Below are 20,868 nucleotides of genomic sequence, written 5' to 3'. Positions count from 1 at the left end.
CATAGATCCTTTAGTTGCTTTTTCCATCTTCTCCGTGTTTCAAATAGATGACTCAATAGGTTGTGGTCTTACATTGAAATGCTAGCAACAAACCCCCTCAACATTCTGATGCATGTGTATAAAATATATTGCAGTCAAATGTATGTGCCACAAGGCTTTGCACCACACAAACAAGGAACTGCAAAGATAAGCAGTCACCATCAGTAGGCTCTTTCTAGCATGTCACCCTTGCCAGCTAAACATAAACATTTACAGTTTTAGTAAGAGGCATTTCTATATGGAAGGGCAAGACAGACCGCACAGCAGCAAACATTTAGTCTTTAAAACTGTTAAGCTGAGTAAAAGAGCAGATAAAGCTTCTAAGTTTCATTACTCAGGTGCTGTTAGAGGTGAGTAACGTTGTAAAAGAACTACCTTGTGAGGTAAAAACTGCAGTACAGTACATTAGAGGTTGGAAGGGACCTCAAGAGATCATCAGGTCCAACCCTACCTGCTAAAGCAGGATCACCTATGGTAGTCCACACAGGAATGCATCCAGGTATGCAGGAGAAGGAAACTCCACAACCATTCTGGGCAGCCTGTTCCAGTGCTCCATCACCCTCACTGTAAAGAAGTTTCTCCTCATGTTCAAGCTTGAACCCATTGTTCCTTAACATATTACTGTGCACCACCGAAAAGAGCTTGGCCCCTGCCACTTGACAGCCACCCCTCAGATATTTATATACATTGATGAGATCCCCTCTCAGTCTTCCCTTCTCAAGACTAAGTAGAGCCCCACTAACTCATAAAAATAGGAAGAGTGGGGTGGTAAAGCCATAAAACAGAAATATAAAGTTGTTAGAAGCTACAGAACGCATTGGCCTTTCTCTTAATTTACATTAAGAGACAGAATCACACTGATCCAGAAGAAGAATGGAACTGAAAACACTCTTACTGTTTCACTATAAATATTTCACTCCTGTGAGAGAGAATAGTTAATAATAACAACAATAATAAATCAAGCAAAGGCATCCTGTCTATTAGGAAAGTTTACAGGATGATGAACTAGGTTATATCTTGTGTAAACGATATTTTGTTAGAATTCCAATTTAAAACCCCCAAAATACTGCCATTTTGGATTAATTAAGTTCTCTCCATTCTTACATGGCCTTCAGAACCTGACTTCTATTAATGGGGGGCACCCCACCTACAGAATATTTATAAACTATACATTTAAATGTTTATGGTGATGCTTGTTTGATAAAAGGTATTGAAAGAGCCTTGTTTAGTATTTTGACAGGAAACTACCAGGCAGAGATATTTGTTTAGAATGAAGCAACACTGAGAAATTTATCATGTAGAGATCCTAGAGGGGAGAACAGCAGCCTACAATGGAAGTTTGTTTCTCAAATGTTCACATGAAGTAATCAATTTATTGTTTTTCAAACAAGATGACACTTCGATGAAGAAAAGTTACAGATGAGGTAAGGTCAGGTCTCAAGCTGCGCCAGGGGAGGTTTAGACTCGAGGTGAGGAGGAAGTTCTTCACCGAGCGAGTCATTTGTCATTGGAATGGGTTGCCCAGGGAGGTGGTTGAGTCATTGTCCCTGGAGGCGTGCAAGAGGAGATTGGACGTGGCACTTGGTGCCATGGTCTAGTCATGAGGTCTGTGTTGACAGGTTGGACTCGATGATCCTCGAGGTCCTTTCCAACCTAAGTTATACTGTGATACTGTGATATACTGTGATTCACATGCATCTAGTACATAAAGAGGAATGCGTACACTTAGTGGATAAGAAAATGTCTATAATCATGTTTTGTATATGAATGAAATCAACTATTGTTCCATCAGAACCAGATGAAATGCTAACTTGAACCAAAGGCTCTGCCAAATACACTGCTATAATCTATGTGGCACACCAACGTCTACCCAAGTTCTGTCTAAGGGCTACCTAATTCTAAGTAACTGCTCCACTAAAACAATCTTCACCTTTGGTTTTGTAGGGTCGTTTGTTAATTTACTTTTAAAAGTGAATTGTCCTGGAAATGAATTTTCTCTGAATCACACAATTCACTGAGGAACTAAATGGCAGATTTTCTAAAGGATGAAAAGTAGCGCTCATGGAAATTTACATGCTAAGACTTTGAAGGTCCAGCACATAAGGTTTGTTAAGTATTTCCTTTCTCAGTTTATAATGCAAAATAAGCCTACAATAAAAGCACTGCTGTAATGAAGATTTTATTGCACTCAAAGATGTTACCTCTAGTAAGACAGAAATGCTTGAAACATTAAACTAGAAATTCATCAAAAGCTCTTATTGCATAAACATGTAACAAAAGCAAAGAGGTAAAACCCATGAAGCCAGGTTTGTAGTTGTGATGGGCTGAGGCCGAGCCCCTCCCCACCACAGGCAAACTGAAACTCAGACAAACGGATTGCAAAAAGTGGTGGAAAGTTTAAACCACAGTATCACAGTATCACAGTATAACTAAGGTTGGAAGAGACCTCGAGGATCATCGAGTCCAACCTATCAACACAGACCTCATGAATAGACCATGGCACCAAGTGCCACGTCCAATCTCTTCTTGAACGCCTCCAGGGATGGTGACTCAACCACCTCCCCGGGCAGCCCGTTCCAATGATGAATGACTCGCTCGGTGAAGAACTTTCTCCTCACCTCGAGTCTAAACATCCCCTGGCGCAGCTTGAGACTGTGTCCCCTTGTTCTGGTGCTGGTTGCCTGGGAGACCAACCCCTTCCTGGCTACAACCACCTTTCAGGTAGTTGTAGAGGGCAATGAGGTCACCCCTGAGCCTCCTCTTCTCCAGGCTAAACAATCCCAGCTCCCTCAGCCTCTCCTCATAGGGCTTGTGCTCAAGGCCTCTCACCAGCCTTGTTACCCTTCTCTGGACACGTTCAAGTGTCTCGATGTCCTTCTTAAACTGAGGGGCCCAGAACTGGACACAGGACTCAAGGCGCAGCCTAACCAGTGCAGAGTACAGGGGCACAATGACTTCCCTGCTCCTGCTGGCCAAATGGAAAGCAGTGAATGTTTTACAGAGGGCACAAGCACAGTGACAAAAGAGATCCCAAAGCACACTAAGACACATCCCATCCCCACCTGAGGGTACACCCAAAACCCCCCAGGCTCTTTCTTCAATCCCCCCACCTCCAACACTGTTAGGCTAATCTCAGCTGGACAGATCTAAGACTATCCTTCCCCCTGGGCCTTGGGCCTACCCAGGCCCAAAAGGCCAGGAGACAGCTCCCCCCATTACCAGGTAGCAGCAAGGGAAGAAAAGAGGAAGTGCAGGATCCCCGCTGATGTCTTATAGGGGAGCAGGGCATTATGGGATGAAATACCACTTCCTGTGTCCACCCCCCGGGCTGGACACTTTTGGGACACAGGAGGTGTTTCTCATGTGGGCACAGCAGGGAGCACCTGGCCCTAACTGCTACAGTAGTAGACGTACAGAGTTTTATATCTGGGCAAGTGATACAAACACTGGCTAATTAACAGTTGAAAAATCCTTTCTGGTATAAGGAGAAACAAAAGTTCTTAAAGTATCATAGTATCATTCAGGGTTGGAAGGGACCACAAGGATCATCTAGTTCCAACACCCCTGCCATGGGCACAGACACCCCACACTAGATCAGGCTGGACAGAGCCTCATCCAGCCTGCTCTTAAACACCTCCAGGGACGGGGCCTCGACCACCTCCCTGGACAACCCATTCCAGGGTTTCACCACTCTCATGGTGAAGAACTTCCTCTTCACATCTAGCCTCAATCTCCCCACCTCCAGGTTCATTCCATTCCCCCTACTCCTATCACTACCTGAGATCCTGAGAAGTCCTTCCCCAGCCTTCCTGTAGGCCCCCTTCACATACTGGAAGGCCACAATGAGGTCACCTCAGAGCCTTCTCTTCTCCAGACTGAACAGCCCCAACTCCTTCAGTCTGTCCTCATAGGAGAGGTGCTCCAGCCCTCTGATCATCCTTGTGGCCCTTCTCTGGACACCTTCCAGCACATCCATATCTCTCTTGTAATAGGGGCTCCAGAACTGGACACAGTACTCCAGGTGGGGTCTCACCAGGGCTGAGTAGAGAGGGAGGATTACCTCCCTCGACCTGCTGGCCACACTTCTCCTGATGCAGCCCAGGATCTGATTGGCTTTGCGGGCTGCAAGTGCAATATTTTCCATTAAACAAACAAAATTAGTAGTCTGAGCAGGAGCACTGTGATGACGACCTCCTTTAACTTGTACTTTAAGTTCCAAACCTGTTTTTCCATTCTGTTTAGATCTTATGAAACTAAGGATTTTACTTTCCTTTTCTTCCCTCTCCAGATAGATGAAAATACTACCTATCTCTTCTAAGACTTTTCTTATTCACATTGTAAAAACATTTTTTACTAGAAATCGATAAAGGAACAGTCTTGCTGCTTCTAAAACACCAAGTGCTTGAAGGCTTCCTACCACGGCACTGTAAAACAGGAGTGGAGTGCTCTTGTTAGCCTGAATATTTTCATCAAACGCTAGCTGACTGAATATTAATGCTGCATTCTGGGTAAAAAAAGGACAACTATCAAAAAAATAATAACTTGTTTGAAATAAAAAGGTAAATGTGAACTACAAGAACTACTCCTTCAAGCACTTTACTGAGAAAAAAAGGAAAGCATTCAATCTCTTTTGAAGCTCACAGGAAGCAACAAATAGTCTCTGTGTGAAGAAGGCAAGAAGCAATCACTTAATAATAACACTCCAGCTCTGTTGCAAAGCAAAAAAACGTTAAATTAGAATCAAGCTAATATTAATACTCTGTGTGTAGTTATTTAGAAGTGCTGTAACAAACTCTTCACCACTGCCCCTTAACTATCTGACAAAGCTTATTCCAAATACAACTCACAGCACCCCTTGTAGAACAAAAGTTTTTCTAAAACTTTTCATAACATCTCCTGAAAAATTGACTCTTTTCTACCGTCCTACCAGAATGATTGGATGTTATTGATGATTCTGACTTTTTCAGATCAGGCTACTGATGACACAGCCATTCAATACTGAATAATTAATTCATCCAAAGAAATTGCCACAGGAAGACATTAAATAGAAGATGCCACAATTAATAGCTTCAAATAGAATCAAACTACAAAGCAAATACTATTTCAACCATTGGTATGTTAATGTCCTATCTGGGTTTCCCAATTTTGTACGCCATGTAGTCATGGAGTTATGTAGATACAAAAGTATCACAGTATCACAGTATCACCAAGGTTGGAAGAGACCTCAAAGATCATCAAGTCCATCCCTTCACCACGGACCTCATGACTAGACCATGGCACCAAGTACCACGTCCAATCCCCTATTGAACACCTCCAGGGACGGTGACTCCACCACCTCCCTGGGCAGCTCATTCCAATGGCAAACAACTCTCTCAGTGAAGAACTTTCTCCTCACCTCGAGCCTAAACTTCCCCTGGTGCAGCTTGAGACTGTGTTCTCTTTTTCTGGTGCTGGTTGCCTGGGAGAAGAGACCAACTCCCTCCTGGCTACAACCACCCTTCAGGTAGTTGTAGAGAGCAATGAGGTCTCCCCTGAGCCTCCTCTTCTCCAGGCTAAACAATCACAGCTCCCTCAGCCTTTCCTCACAGGGCTTGTGCTCAAGGCCTCTCACCAGCCTCATTGCCCTTCTCTGGACACATTCAAGTGTCTCAATGTCCTTCTTAAACTGAGGGGCCCAGAACTGGACACAGGACTCAAGGTGTGGCCTAACCAGTGCTGAGTACAGGGGCACAATGACTTCCCTGCTCCTGCTGGCAACACTATTCTTGATACAGTCCAGGATGCCATTGGCCTTCTTGGCCACCTGGGCACACTGCTGGCACATGTTTAGGCAGCTGTCAATCAGCACCCCCAGGTCCCTTTCTGTCTGGCAGCTCTCCAGCTACTCTGACCCCAGCCTGTAGCTGTCAGGTTTTAGGAGTTATTCACATTCTATTCAAATACATTTCATAGTCAGATGAACTGACGGTTTCTCCTATCTGTGATAGCACACCAGAGAAAACATAAGTTAAATTAATTTCCCCCAAATTGTGTCTAGCTTGGCTGTGATAGTACTTGCTAAATGATCTCCTTGTCTTAAACTCACTGCACAAGTTTTTCCGTTATTAGAGAGCAGTTGGCTGAGCATCTGTCAGCCAGCCAAGTTCAACCCACCACAGAGCTACATTCATGCACTGATTCTTATTTATTGATCTACACATAACAAATATTTTTGACATAAATATCTAAATAAGGTAAGAGCAGAGATCATTCTAATTGTTACAAACAGAAACAATTGATGCAGTTACTACTGTACCATCCCTTCCCTCCATGGGAAGAGGACATGCTGATAGTGAAAGACACCACTGACATTTCTGTGTTTTACTGATGTGATTCATTGCTGTCTGTTATAAATGCCTACAAATTACTCCCAAATTGCTCAGAAAGAAACCTGTTCTCCTTTTTCATTTCACATAAAAACATCTTTTACAATAATTTTGGTTTACAATTTCAGTAGGCAGGGTGATACTGCAAGGCAGCCAAATTAAACACATAGCAGGCTTTACTTCTGCTTGCACAGTTACATTAAAAGTTAACTCAAGTTACTCAATGAGTAGCTACTGCACTGAGTTGCTGAAGCATGTCCAGAGAAAGGCAATAAAGCTGGTGAAGGATCTGGAGAACAGGTCTTATAGAGAGTGGCTGAGGGAACTGGGATTGTTTAGTCTGAAGAAGAGGAGGCTGAGAGGAGACCACATTGCTCTCTACAGTTCCCTGACAAAGAGATTGCAGTGAGGTGGGAGTTGGTCTCTTCTCCCTAATATCAAGTGACAGAATAAGGCAAAATGGCCTCAAGTTGCAGCAGGGAAGGTTTAGGTTGGACATTAGGACAAATGTCTTTACAGAGAGTGGTCAGGCATTGAAATATGTTGCCCAGAGAGGTGATGGAGCTACTATCCCTGCAGGCATTCAAGAAACCAGTGGACATGGCACTTCAAGGCATGGTCTAATAGCCATGGTGGTTGTAGGTTGATGGTTGGTCTTGATGATCTTAGAGGTCTTTTCCAACTGAAAACCTCCTACAATTTATAATTATTAGCAGATATTACTAGATTATATTGTTGGCAGTCTTAGATGTTTGTAATAATAACAATTTACAGGAAGCACAGCTTGGAGCAATTCCTGTGTAAATCCTCCTCCAGAGGAAGAAAGTATGAGGACACTGGGCTTCAGAATATCCTTCAGGTGGCTGGCCATAAGTTCTGTTGCTTATGCTGGGTAGGCTGTGGCATGTCAAATACAGCACTAAATTAATCTATATTGCTGCTCTGACCTTCTTGCTAGCATGCCTTCAGTACAGGAAGGACATGGACCTGATGGAGAGGGTCCAGAGGACGGAGACAAAAATGATCAGGGCATTGGAGCACCTCTGTTGTGAAGACAGGCTGAGGGATCTGGGGTTGTTCAGCCTGGACAAGAGAAAGCTCTGGGGAGACCTAATAGCAGCCTTCCAGTACCTGAAGGGGATTACAAGAAGGATGAAGAGAAACTATTTACAAAGGCCTGTAGTGATAGGATGAGAGGCAATGGCTTCAAGCTAGAGAAGAGTAAATTTAGCTGGGATGTTAGGAACACGCTCTGCACCATGAGGGTAGTGGAACACTGGAAAAGGTTGCTCAGGGAGGTGGTTGGGGCCTCATCTCTGGAGATATTCAAGGTGAGGCTTGACAGGTCTCTGGGCGGCCTGATCGGGTTGAGGATGGCCCTGCCTGCTGAAGATGGGGTGGGACTGGATGATCTCTGGAGGTCCCTTCCAACCGAGACAATTCTGTGATTCTGTGATTTACTCTCTTTGCTAGTTTAAAATGTTTGAAACTTCATTGGCACTATAGCAGTTTAGGCCTTGATGATTTTTCTTAAGAGTATACAGAGGAGGGGAAAGAAAAAGGGGAAAAAAATAGCGAGAACTATATTGACCTTTTCAAGAGAAGTGCCAACAGATATAGCAGTCCCACAGAAGTGTTTTACTTCTGAATAATCAAGTCTGGCAGGAGCTCTGGTGTGATGAGATCAGCCTGCCATCTCCAATAAGATTAGGATGAAAATCTGTCCCAGTTGATAAAAAAACCAGAGAGATATCATACAATCTTTCTCTCTTGAGTTTACTAGATCAATTCCTTCTAATATCTAGACAAGAAAGAAGAGTAAATTTCTAATTTTTTATGCCAAGTCCCATTAACACATTGTTCATTAACTCATCTGCACTCATCATTAACTCATCCCATTAGCTCATCTGCACATTGCTAAAAATTATTAAGACTTTAGGAGCAGTTTCTCTTTTCATCTGCAATTTCTAATCCTCTTTTGGACTTAAATACTTTAAACATAACAGTTATGTAAAGAAAACAAGCCTGTGGAATCTAGTCAAATTGCCTTATTAATAGGGTATTTATAACTGCAACACACTATAAAGCATCTATGTCAGAAGACTACTGCCTTTCTTATGTCACACACACAAGATACAAATTGCCATTTTGTATTTAAATGCTGTAAGAGACTAAAAGTTGGCTCTCCTGGTGTGACTCAACAAAGACAAAATCACTTGCTGCTTGCCCAGACAATAGCTGATGTAGGAATCCTGTCTACCAATCCTGGATGCAAATCACCTTGTGATTGCATCATGATAACACTGGACTGCAGCTGGCCTACAACAATGGACCTAGGACCCAGCCATCAAGCCTTCAGGACAAGACCTAAGGATGATTTCCTGGGCCCTGAATTCCTGAGGGACAATACTTGGACACACACCTAAGGACTTAAACTGTATAAAAGACTTGAACAACTACTGGCTTGCAGAAGAAAAATGTGGGGGACTGTCCCCCCCGGACTGGATGATTAAAAGAAGGAAAATGCAGGAGAAAAACGGAGATGTAGGAAAACACAGGAGAAGGACCATGCCGCTGAGAAGGAGAAGCCCGGGACAATGCTGCTCCAGAGAAAAGAGGCTGTGGAGCCTGGAAGCTCTACAGACCCAGGCTGCCCAGAGGACCACATCTCTTCTCCAGCCAAAGCCTCAGCACCCTTTCTCTACAGACCCAGGCTGCCCAGAGGACCACCTCTCTTCTCCAGCCAAAGCCGCAGCACCCTTTCTCTACAGACCCAGGCTGCCCAAAGGACCACAGCTCTTCTCCAGCCAAAGCCTCAGCACCCTTTCCCTACAGACCCAGGCTGCCCAGAGGACCACAGCTCTTTTCCAGCCAAAGCCTCAGCACCGTTCATCTACAAACCCAACATCTCCTGCAGCACCTTTCCTCCACAGACTCAAACTGTCTTGGGGGGTGAGGGGTGTGGTAATATAATTCCTTTCCTCTTCTCTCTCTCTTCTCTCTCTCCCTCTCTATTTTCTCCCTCTCCCCTTCTTATTTCCACTTTATTTATGTAATAAATAGTCTAGCTGTTGATATTTTGGCCTCGTTTGTGCCTCTAATTTCACATCATGGGAATATTCAAAAGAACTGAGTCTCTTTCCCTCTCCGGACCGAGACAAATGCTCACAAATATTTCTTTTTGGGTAGAGTCTACTCGTAAGAGTAGGCTTGAGGTGAGGAGAAAGTTCTTCACTGAGGGAGTCATTCATAATTGGAATGGGCTGCCCAGGGAGGCGGTGTAGTCACCGTCCCTGGAGGTGTTCAAGCGGGCATTGGATGTGGCACTTGGTGCCATGGTCTAGTCATGAGGTCTGTGGTGACAGGTTGGACTCGATGATCTTTGAGGTCTCTTCCAACCTTGGTGATACTAAGTCTCAGAATCACATTTGGCAAAACACTTCAAGCATCTGAAGGATGACTTTAAGCAACATGTAGCTGGCACTCTCAAGCTATCCTGACCATACATCCCACATTAGGCCTAACTACTACACTCTCACTACATTAATTACACTTACTCACTCACTTCCACTATTGCTGTATCTTCTTCATGCCACTCTTCAAAGTACTCCATAAAGTGAATACGTTTCTTAGAAGTGTTTCATTAATCTTTTCCCTTCTACAAGTGAGACCCTTCTACAAGGCCAATCAGACATTTGTATATAAAAATTTACCCCATTTCAGCATTGTGTGTCTCGCACATAGTAGCCTGAAGCTACTCCACTAGAACAGGCACTCATAAATCCACAATTCAGAAGCTAGTAAATGCCCTGTTGGGTCTGACTAGTGAACACAGTGCTGTCTCTCCAACAGCTGCAGTGAGTCATTACTTAAAAGACACTAAACTCAGCTTTATCACTACTAATAATCCATTCTCTTCACTTACCAAAAGACTCCTCCTCCTACAAATCCATCTCTTGCCTATTAATTGTGGGCTTATTACTGTTGAATTTTTCTAATGTTCTTTGAAAGTGCTCAGCTTGTGAAATTGTCAAGGTCCCATCACTTCCCCAGATCACTTTCAAAGAATTAAATACACTTTTCACTATCAGCTGAAGCATCCTTTACAAGAAATTCAGAAGTCTGGGAGCATGGGAATAATGTCCTGTTTACATTTATGTGTCTGCACTTAATGAGTTTTTCTGTTATCTTCGTTTGTGCAGGCCTTCCACATTTTTAATGCCACACTTTTCCTTTTGAAACTGTCTTTAACTTTCCTACCAAGTCATACACACTTTTTTGCCCCAGTGTTTTTGTTGGGTTTTTCTGAATCAGAAAGTTAACTTATATCTTTTAAATGGCATTTTCAGAGCAGCCTCTGGGTTGCTAGCAGGTGTGTCTATTTTACTTGTATCTTTCATTTAGCTCCCTGCCCTGAAGTTAAATACTTATACAACTGACATACTTGAATTATTCTCCCCGGTACAACTTTAAGATGGTAATCATTCTCTCTTCCTTTCCTACTTTGACCACCTAGGTCCTATCATAGTATCATAGTATCATTCAGGGTTGGAAGGGAACACAAGGATCATCTAGTTCCAATCCCCCTGCCATGGGCACAGACACCCCACACTAGATCAGGCTGGACAGAGCCTCATCCAGCCTGCTCTTAAACACCTCCAGGGACGGGGCCTCGACCACCTCCCTGGACAACACATTCCAGGGTCTCACCACTCTCATGGTGAAGAACCTCCTCCTCACATCTAGCCTGAATCTCCCCACCTCCAGCTTCATTCCATTCCCCCTAGTCCTATCACTACCTGAGATCCTGAGAAGTCCTTCCCCAGACTTCCTGTAGGCCCCCTTCAGATACTGGAAGGCCACAATTAGGTCACCTCGGAGCCTTCTCTTCTGCAGACTGAACAGCCCCAACTCCTTCAGTCTGTCCTCACAGGAGAGGTGCTCCAGCCCTCTGATCATCCTTGTGGCCCTTCTCTGGACACCTTCCAGCACCTCCACATCCCTCTTGTAATAGGGGCTCCAGAACTGGACACAGTACTCCAGGTGGGGTCTCAGCAGGGCTGAGGAGAGGGGGAGGATCACCTCCCTCGACCTGCTAGCCACACTTCTCCTGATGCAGCCCAGGATCTGATTGGCTTTGTGGGCTGCAAGTGCACACTGAGAGCTCATGTTGAGCTTCTCATCCACCAGCACCCCCAAGTCTCTCTCCTCAGGGCTGCTTTCCAGCCAGTTACTGCCCAGCCTGGATTTGTTTGACTCAAGCCTATTCCCAAAACAGTTTCTGTTCGTGTTGGTTATGGAAATATTGGAAACAGCCATTTCTTGCATCAAAAGCCTTTATCTTTTCATAACATCCTGATGAGGAATCAGTACAACCCATATGCAGGGAGTTTTATCTTCCACTTTGCCACAAAATTTGCAGCTTCTCTACTCTCACTTAACATTTTCTCATCACAAATATCTGAGCCAAGAGCTGTTCATACAGTACAGTACTGCATTACTCAAAGGAACTTTCCATCCACAAGGCTTTGCATCACAGGCTTCTTTCCCCCTCACAAGATGTTTCTTTTTATGCAAAGTGCCACTCCCCTGCCTCTCTGCCTAATCGTTCCAGCAAAGCTGGCAGCATATTAACATCATAGACCAGTGATTAGTCTCCTTCCATCAGGCTTCCAACACATCTATTATAAAGCAGTTGTCATTTGATAACGAGCATTTGTGTTTGTTTATCTTAGCTTTTAGATAAAACACAAGCATATAATGTCTGTTCCAGCTCTGCCACTCAGTATTTCACATACCAGTTAAGTCATATATTCAGTTAAATGTGTTCCAAGAATTCTCATTAAACATTCCTTTAATATCACTATTGCCAGATTTTTTTCATCTGTAATCCTGATAAATCCTAAACACTGGATATTTCTTATTATTTCTATTTCAATTATCTAATTACCCTTCACATCAACCCTTCTTTTTGCCTTTAAAAAGCTATCAAAAACCCAAAGATCATTCATGTAAACAATACACATTCACCATCTTAATTTGAAAACTTCCTATTTCTTGTTTTGTTTCTTCACACTCCCTGCTGAGCCCTGTACACATACCCTAAACCACAGTATCACAGTATAACTTAGGTTGGAAGAGACCTCGAGGATCATTGAGTCCAACCTATCAACACAGACCCCATGACTAGACCATGGCACCAAGTGCCACGTCCAATCTCCTCTTGAACACCTCCAGGGACAGTGACTCCACCACCTCCCTGGGCAGCATATTCCAATGACGACCAACTTGCTCGGTGGAGACCTTTCTCCTCACCTCGAGTCTAAACCTCCCCTGGCGCATCTTGAGACTGTGTCCCCTTGTTCTGGTGCTGGTTGCTGGGGAAAAGAGACCAACTCCTTCCTGGCTACAGCCACCTTTCAGGTAGTTGTAGACAGCAATGAGATCACCCCTGAGCCTCTTCTTCTCCAGGCTAAACAATCCCAGCTCCCTCAGCCTCTCCTCATAGGGCTTGTGCTCAAGGCCTCTCACCAGCCTTGTTGCCCTTCTCTGGACACGTTCAAGTGTCTCAATGTCCTTCTTAAACTGAGGGGCCCAGAACTGGACACAGTACTCAAGGTGAGGCCTAACCAATGCAGAGTACAGGGGCAGAATGACCTCCCTGCTCCTGCTGGCCACACTGTTCCTAATGCAGGCCAGGATGCCATTGGCCTTCTTGGCCACCTGGGCACACTGCTGGCTCGTGTTTAGGCAGCTGTCAATCAGTAAAGACACTTCTTACTTTTCTTTTACCTGCTGACACAGTTAATGGTTTGAGGGCTCCAGAATCATTTGTTTCTTGAGGCATCTCACAATAAATTCTCATGTTTTCTTGCAATCATTTTAAATATATGTGCACTTCTCAGACAATCATTTTCTGAAGTATTCACACTGAAAACATTCCATATTTCCAGATTCTCCTTCTGTAATCCCTGTGTAGCACTAAGTTGATGTGGTTTTGTGACACAGGACCCTAGTTTTCCATTATGCCCTTGCCTACTTCTTTTATATATATAATCTTAGACATCTTTAAGATTACAACATTATTCTAAGACAAGAATCAATTCTGAGTCAATAAATAAATTACATAGATCATTTTGTCTTCAGTAAGCTGCCACAAGAATGCCATCAACAATTGAAGCTTTGATAGTTCTCATTGCTCCAGCTCAAAATTTTAATTTCTATAAAACATTGCTCTCACAAAATGGTTCCATTTCTGAAAAGTGACAAGAATAGCTGTATAAAATGTAACAGAATGATGAGAGAACACCCTACATCACCCACAGGCCTTATATGGACTCATCATTTGCAGATGACACCAAGTCGGGAGCAGGTGTTGATCTATTAGAAGGTAGAAGCGCTCTGCAGAGGGACCTTGACAGGCTGGACAGATGGGCATAGTCCAATGTGATGGCATCCAACAAGTCCAAGTGCCAGGTGCTGCACTTTGGCCACAACAACCCCATGCAGTGCTACAGGCTGGGGTTGGAGTGGCTGGAGAGCAGCCAGGCAGAAAGGGAGCTGGGGGTACTGGTTGACAGCTGGCTGAACATGAACTAGCAATGTGCCCAGGTGGCCAAGAAAGCCAATGGCATCCTGGCCTGAATCAGGAATAGGGTGGCTAGCAGGAGCAGGGAGGTCATTCTGCCCCTGGACTCAGCACTGGTTAGGCCGCACCTTGAGTACTGTGTCCACTTCTGGGCCCCTCAATTTAAGAAGGACATTGAGACACTTGAATGTGTCCAGAGAAGGGCAATGAGGCTGGTGAGAGGCCTCGAGCACAAGCCTTATGAGGAGAGGCTGAGGGAGCTGGGATTGTTTAGCCTGGAGAAGAGGAGGCTCAGGGGAGACCTCATTGCTGTCTACAACTACCAGAAAGGTGGTTGTAGCCAGGAGGTTTTCTCTTCTCCCAGGCAACCAGCACCAGAACAAGAGGACACAGTCTCAAACTGCACCAGGGGAGGTTTAGGCTCAGGGTGAGGAGAAAGTTCTTCAAAAGGAGAGTTGTTAGCTGTTGGAATGAGCTGCCCAGGGAGGTGGTGGAGTCACCGTCTCTGGAGGTGTTCAAGAGGGGATTGGATGTGGCACTTGAAGCCACGGTTTAGTAGTCATGAGGTGTTGGGTGACAGGTTGGATTTCATGATCTTTGAGGTCATTTCCAACCTTATTGACTCTATGATTCTACGATTATCACCATTATTATTCAATAAGCAGCACAGAGAAAACATTTCCTCCAGTATGTTGCCAAGACCACTGTCAGCAGGTTAAATAAATTATTATTTCCTTTTATAAGGCCTCTATCTCAGGGAGAAGTATCTGGAGTGCCCCTTCAGTTAGAATTTCCCATTTCATGAAAAATATAAATATCTTGGAAGGAGCACAGCAGAAGAATTAAGATGATCAGAGGGCTGCAACATAAGATGCAGACATAAAAGCTGAGTTTTGAGAAAGATAAAGAGGCCAGGGGACTCTTACTGCTGTCTCACACTACTAACAGAAGGCTACAAACAAGCAGGAATCAGATCCTTCTAAAATGTGCACAACAAGCAACAACAGACACAAGTTGGAACAAGAGACATTCTGAGATGGCATGAAGAAAACTACTCGATGGTGACAAACATGGGAACAGACTTGTCCATCCACATATCTCCACCTTTAAGGATATCTCAAACCCATCTGGATAAAGCCCTGGACAACTAGACTGGTCCTTTGATAAAGATGATTGGACCAGATGACCTTCAGAAGTCCCTTCTAAGCTAAATAATTCCATGATTCAAGGGCATGTCTCTGACATGCCTTGACATCCAAAATAAGTGATTTTTTTCCTCCATGTAATCTTTTCCTCTATGTTACTACTCACATTCTGAAGCTAAACCTTTTTTACTTTTTGTTCTTGCAGTAACAGTTCTTTTGTATCTCTGTATCATCTTTGGTTACTTCAACTACCTTAATAGGATAGAATAAATAAAAAAGGTTGGAAGAGACCTTCAAGATCATCGTGTCCAACCTATCATCCAACACCACCTAATCAACTAACCCATGTAACCAAGCACCCTGTCAAGTCTCCTCCTGAACACCTCCAGTGACAGCGACTCCACCACCTCCCTGGGCAGTCCATTCCAATGGGCAATCACTCTCTCTGTGTAAAACTTCCTCCTGACCTCCAGCCTGAACTTCCCCTGGCACAGCCTGAGACTGTGTCCTCTTGTTCTGGTGCTGGCTGCCTGGGAGAAGAGACCAACCTCTGCCTGTTTACAACCCCCCTTCAGGTAGTTGTAGAGAGCAATAAGGTCACCCCTGAGTCCCCTCTTCTCCAGGCTAAGCAGCCCCAGCTCCCTCAGTCTCTCCTCATAGGGCTTGTGTTCCAAACCCCTCACTAACTTTGTTGCCCTTCTCTGGACTCGTTCCAGCAAGTCAACATCCTTCCTAAACTGAGGGGCCCAGAACTGGACACAGTACTCGAGGTGTGGCCTAACCAGTGCAGTGTACAGGGGCACAACATTACTTATAACTTCTATACAAACACCTGCTAAAGCTTTAAATCTACTGTACTGTTCTGTATTCCTTCTTCTAGTAGAAAATCCTCTGTGCATTTACACAGACATACAGCTTCGTCTTCTGGATCAACACTGAAATGCTCTTGGCACACCAGCTGGCAAAATCCACCAACTGAATGGTTGAGTACTTCAATCAGATTTTACTTAATCAAAACAAAATTCACTTGGAGCATCATTGAATATTCTGGTCTTTGCTTCCACTACTAGATACCTCTTCTTACACAATGACTCCAATGAAAAGTGTGGATAAGCAGACCCTTCAACAGAGTGGAAATCAGCTCATTCTTTGCATGCTGTCATTTGGCTACAGAAATATTTTTGACTTTTGTTTTTTAAAGACAAAACTTTAGAAACAGTCAAGGACTGTTTCCAGATTGAGCCTCGTGAATAGCTTTCTGATTCTACTTTAGAAAGCATGGTGTTAAATCTCTTTAAGATTCTGAAGCGAAGAAAACTGCAAGCCGCCAATTTCTTTGGTGCGCTTTGTTACAATCAGCTAAGTTATGTATAAGCTACAAAGAAGCATTCCCTCTGTCCATGGTCATGAGAGCAAAAGCAGTTACTTTGTTGTCCTTTGTACTAGAATCTATGTTTTTAGTGAGAGACACTGAGATGCCTGGCGCTGCCCACTTTTGTGCTTAAGCATTCATCCCAATTTCTGTAAACCACTCACTTGAACAAAGATGAGATTTAGCCTCATGGTGCTCTATAGAAACCTTATTGTTCTCAATAAAATCTTACCATCCCCATTTCCTTTGATGACCCTTGTAAGATGAAATATTTCAGAACTTTAAAAAAATAAAAAATTAAGCAGTAAGCTCCACCTCCAAAAAAACCTTAAAGTTGTCCCTGCAGGCTATAGCTTTTTAATTGTCCTCCCTCTGCGTTTGGTATAACAGTATACTCCAGCTGTAGATCCAATAACTCTCTTCTATTAGGTTTTGTCAAAACAGTCCATTCAGGAAACCTCTGAAGGGATGTTAATCTTGTTAACTCTAATGTTCTTGCTGTCTGTGGAGATTCACAATCCTTTCCTGAGCCATTAACATGTTTGGCCTGAACATCATCATGTCTCCCAAACGTTACTGTTTAATTACACATAGGAAGCAGTGTTTTCTCTAGGGGCTTTTAAACCTTCCAACCTATTAATTCAGGGAACACTCTTGGGAATTCTCCTAACACTATAAAGGGATCACAGTTACCTTTGAGACTTATTCTAACAGATGAAAGCAAAACTGTCTCTGGTCTGGGAGGTTTTCCTGCCTTTTTATGTGTACAGCGTTCTTAATATCCATTTTCAACAGCAATAAACTGTAAAACTCAACTCAATAGAAACACTGATAGAGCAAAAAAGCCTGCTTTTTTGTAACCCTTTTGTGGTGGGTGCAACCACCCTCACAAACACAAAGGTCCTGACAGACACTGGACAACAAGGTAGGAGCTGATAAAGATCAGCTCGATACCTCCACACATTCAGTGGCACCTCAGGGCCCAAAAGCTGTTGTGTTGCTGAGAGCACTTAGCTCTCCAACTAATTAAGAAATTCACCACAAGCCACAATCACAGAATCACAGGATGTTAGGGGTTGGGAGGGACCTCAGGAGATCAAGTCCAACCCCCCTGCCAGAGCAGGACCATAGAATCTAGCGCAGGTCACACAGGAATGCATCCAGATGGGTCTTGAAAGTCTCCAGAAAAGGAGACTCCACAAGCTCTCTGGGACGACTGTTCCAGAGCTCTGTGACCCTCACAGAGAATAAGTTCCTCTTCATATTGAGGTGGAACCTCCTATGCTGTAGTTCACATCCACTGTCCCTTGTAGTATCACAGGGTGCAAGTGAGAAGAGCCTGTCCCCTCCCTCTTGACACCCAGCCCTCAGATATTTATAAACATTTATTAAACCTCCTCTCCGTCTTCTTTTCTCCAGACTAAACAGCCCTAGGGCTCTCAGCCTCTTCTCATAAGGCAGTGCTGCAGTCCCTTCATCATTCTCACAGCCCTCCGTTGGACTCTCAAGTAGATCCCTGTCCCTCCTGAACTGGGGAGCCAAAAACTGGATGCAATACTCCAGGAGAGGTCTCATCTGGGCAGAGTAGAGGGGGAGGAGAACCTCCCTCAATCTGCTGGACACACTCCTCTTAAAGCACTCCAGGATCCCATTGGCCTTCTTGGCCACAAGGGCACATTGCTGACCCATGGACAACTTGTTATCCACCAGGACTCCCAGGCCCTTCTCCACAGGGCTGCTCTCTAGAAGATCACCTCCTAACCTGTACTGGTGCAGTTTATTATTCCCTCCCAGATGCAGGATTCTGCACTTCTCCTTGTTGAACCTCATTAGGTTTCTCTTTGCCCAGCTCTCCAGTCTGTTCAAGTCTCAGTGAACAGCTGCGCAGCCTTTGGTGCATCAGCCAAACCTCCCAGTTTAGTATCATCAGCAAACTTTCTAAGCAGACACTTTGTCTGTCTGTCCCTTCATCAATGTCATTGATGGAGATGTCGAACAGGACCAGACCCAGCACTGATCCCAGGGGGAATCCACTAGTCACATCTCTCCAGCTCAACTTGGCACCATTGACCACCACTCTTTGGACTCCATTGCGTAACCAGCTCCATCTCACTGTCTGTTCTTCTATTCCACATTTCCTGAGCTTGCTCACAAGGATGTAATGGGACACAGTGTCAAAAGCCTTTCTAAGGTGAAGGTAGACTACATCCACTGGTCTTCCTGTATCTACCCATTCAGTCACAGCATCATAGAATGCTGTCAGATTAGTCAAGCATGATCTACTCTTGGTATATCCATGCTGACTGTTCCTGATCATCATCTTTTCTTCCAAGTGCCTAGAGATGACCTCCAGAGTGACCTGCTCCATCATTTTTCTAGTGATGGAGGTGAGGCTTACTGATCTGTAGTTTCCTGGATCATTCAATGATATAAATGGAGCACTGCTATGGAGAGTGGGCTCTCCACAGAGCAAGTAGCCTGGCAGTCAGATCCTCTTCCCACAGACTGGGACCTTGTCTAAGGAGCCCTGGCCCCCTTTTTGCTGAGTTTATGTATTTTGGGTACATGTAGGGAGATTTTCCCTTTCTGAGTGCACATTTTGGTTCATCTTTCTATACAGAGACGGTTGTGCAGCAGTATATTCCCAACTGACATCAGAACCTGTAACTTTATTGTCAGAAGGAGTGCAGAGTGATTAGAACAAATCCACAGTTTTCAGGTGGCTGTTGCTGCCTGTTTTGGGGGTGCCTCTGCAATACCTTTTTGCAACATTGCTGCTTTAAGCAGTCTAGGATTTCTCACACTTTTTAAATTACATGGATGAAGGAAAAAACCAGAACATTAATGCTACATTCTGAATTTTTCATATATGTATGCAAGCCCCAAGAGTTTTTACAACACTTCTAAAATCTGAGAACTGAACCAATCACTTACCCCTTTTTTGACAACAAAACTTCAGTTCCAATTTGCAAAGCATGTCAGCATTCTCGTACTTGTCCTCTTCTGCTTTAACCCAAAAACAGGATTCTGTCATCTCCTGAGGCCTAATCTACAACCAAGAGACAAAACAAAACTTTATGAATTAAATTATTTTGATGCAGAGATGGTGCTCTCTAGAATCTAAAGAAAATTACATGCTTAAGAGCTCTGCAAGACATGAGCTTTTGGTACATTTCTGATCAAAACCAATCATGCTTACACAAAGTGCTTTTGGACAAACTCATTCTAACAATACAAAGCAATACAGACAGCACACCCTATTATCCAAGGTCTAAATGTAGCAAATTATCTTTGGGCTAGATTTAAAACATGAATTAACTTTAAATAGTCTCTGAACACAGCTGATTTAACTAGATATTAAGTACCTTATTTTTTAGAACATAGCTTTGATTGCTTCATAACACTCTGAAAAACTTTTTACTGACTAATTTGGTCTAAGTAGACTGGTAGTGCTGGAAGATTTGGCCACAATGGAGAAGAAAAAATATAAAGTCTCTGTACTTTTTCCACCATTAAATTTACATATGCACATGTGCCCTAAGGACAAATGGAGAGGCCTGGAATGCTTCTACTCACAGTCCAGACTAGAAAGATGAAAAACACTTGTTCAGAAACTGTGTAGCTATCAGTACAGTGCAGTCACTGATCCAGCATAAAGAGTTTGCTAAAAGCCAAAGCATACCAGGACCAGAAAGCATGCTGGTATCAAGGCTGTATTATTTTAGACCACAAAGGATTTTTCAAGGCATCTCAGAAAGTCAGCAGATTTCTGTCCAGATGATTCATCCATCAATAAAACACAGTTTTCAGAAAACAGTGAAAACTAAAGGCAGAAAGTATTCATATCTTGCCTAATTTTAACTAATGTATCGATTGCTCTACATAGTCTTACTCCTGACAAGCTGTTTACCCTAAGCTCTGTGCAAGATTTTAGGTCAAGTATTTGCCGTTAATCAGAACTACCTTGGACCAGTTGAGTCGTTTCATGGTAACCTCAGGTCTGAATTCTTTTTTGGGCTTCATTCCAAATGGCAAAGTACAGGAAGGTGGAGACCACTGTGCTCCAGGCAGGCCTGGTAGAGGTGGTGGTGGAGGAGCACCTCCAAAAACCACAGGAACTCCAAATCCATTCAGAGGTGGTGGAGGAGGTGGCGGTGGTGGGGGAATTGCTCCATTAGAAGGCAACGGTGGTGGAGGAGGTGGTGGTGGAATCTGATGTGGTCCTGCAGCTTGCAGTGGAACAACAGATGTATCTCCATGTGCTGATGGTAGAAAACCAGGTGGCATGGAGCCATACTGATAAAGAAAGTATTCTTAGTCAGTTTCCCATTTTTCATCAACAAAATGCCATGACAATCA

At 43.8% G+C, this 20,868-nt stretch overlaps 1 protein-coding gene across 2 annotated transcripts in view; it reads right to left on the bottom strand.

Moving 5' to 3' along the window:
* The window catches only part of DIAPH3 (diaphanous related formin 3), a 326,528-nt gene that overhangs the window by 224,486 nt on the left and 81,174 nt on the right, over nt 1-20,868 (bottom strand). For both annotated transcript variants that reach the window (XM_068158905.1, XM_068158906.1), the window contains 2 exons: nt 20,473-20,805; nt 19,444-19,558 (listed from right to left, as the gene is read on the bottom strand). In XM_068158905.1, coding sequence (XP_068015006.1) covers nt 19,444-19,558; nt 20,473-20,805 — 448 coding nt within the window. The remainder of the gene's footprint in view (nt 1-19,443; nt 19,559-20,472; nt 20,806-20,868) is intronic.

This window comes from Melanerpes formicivorus, unplaced genomic scaffold (genome assembly GCF_026170545.1).
Source record: "Melanerpes formicivorus ecotype bairdi unplaced genomic scaffold, bMelFor1.0.p_v2 SCAF_44, whole genome shotgun sequence".
Lineage (NCBI taxonomy): Eukaryota > Metazoa > Chordata > Aves > Piciformes > Picidae > Melanerpes > Melanerpes formicivorus.
Note: the sequence above shows the minus strand (reverse complement) of the source record. Positions and strands in the feature narration are given on the sequence as shown.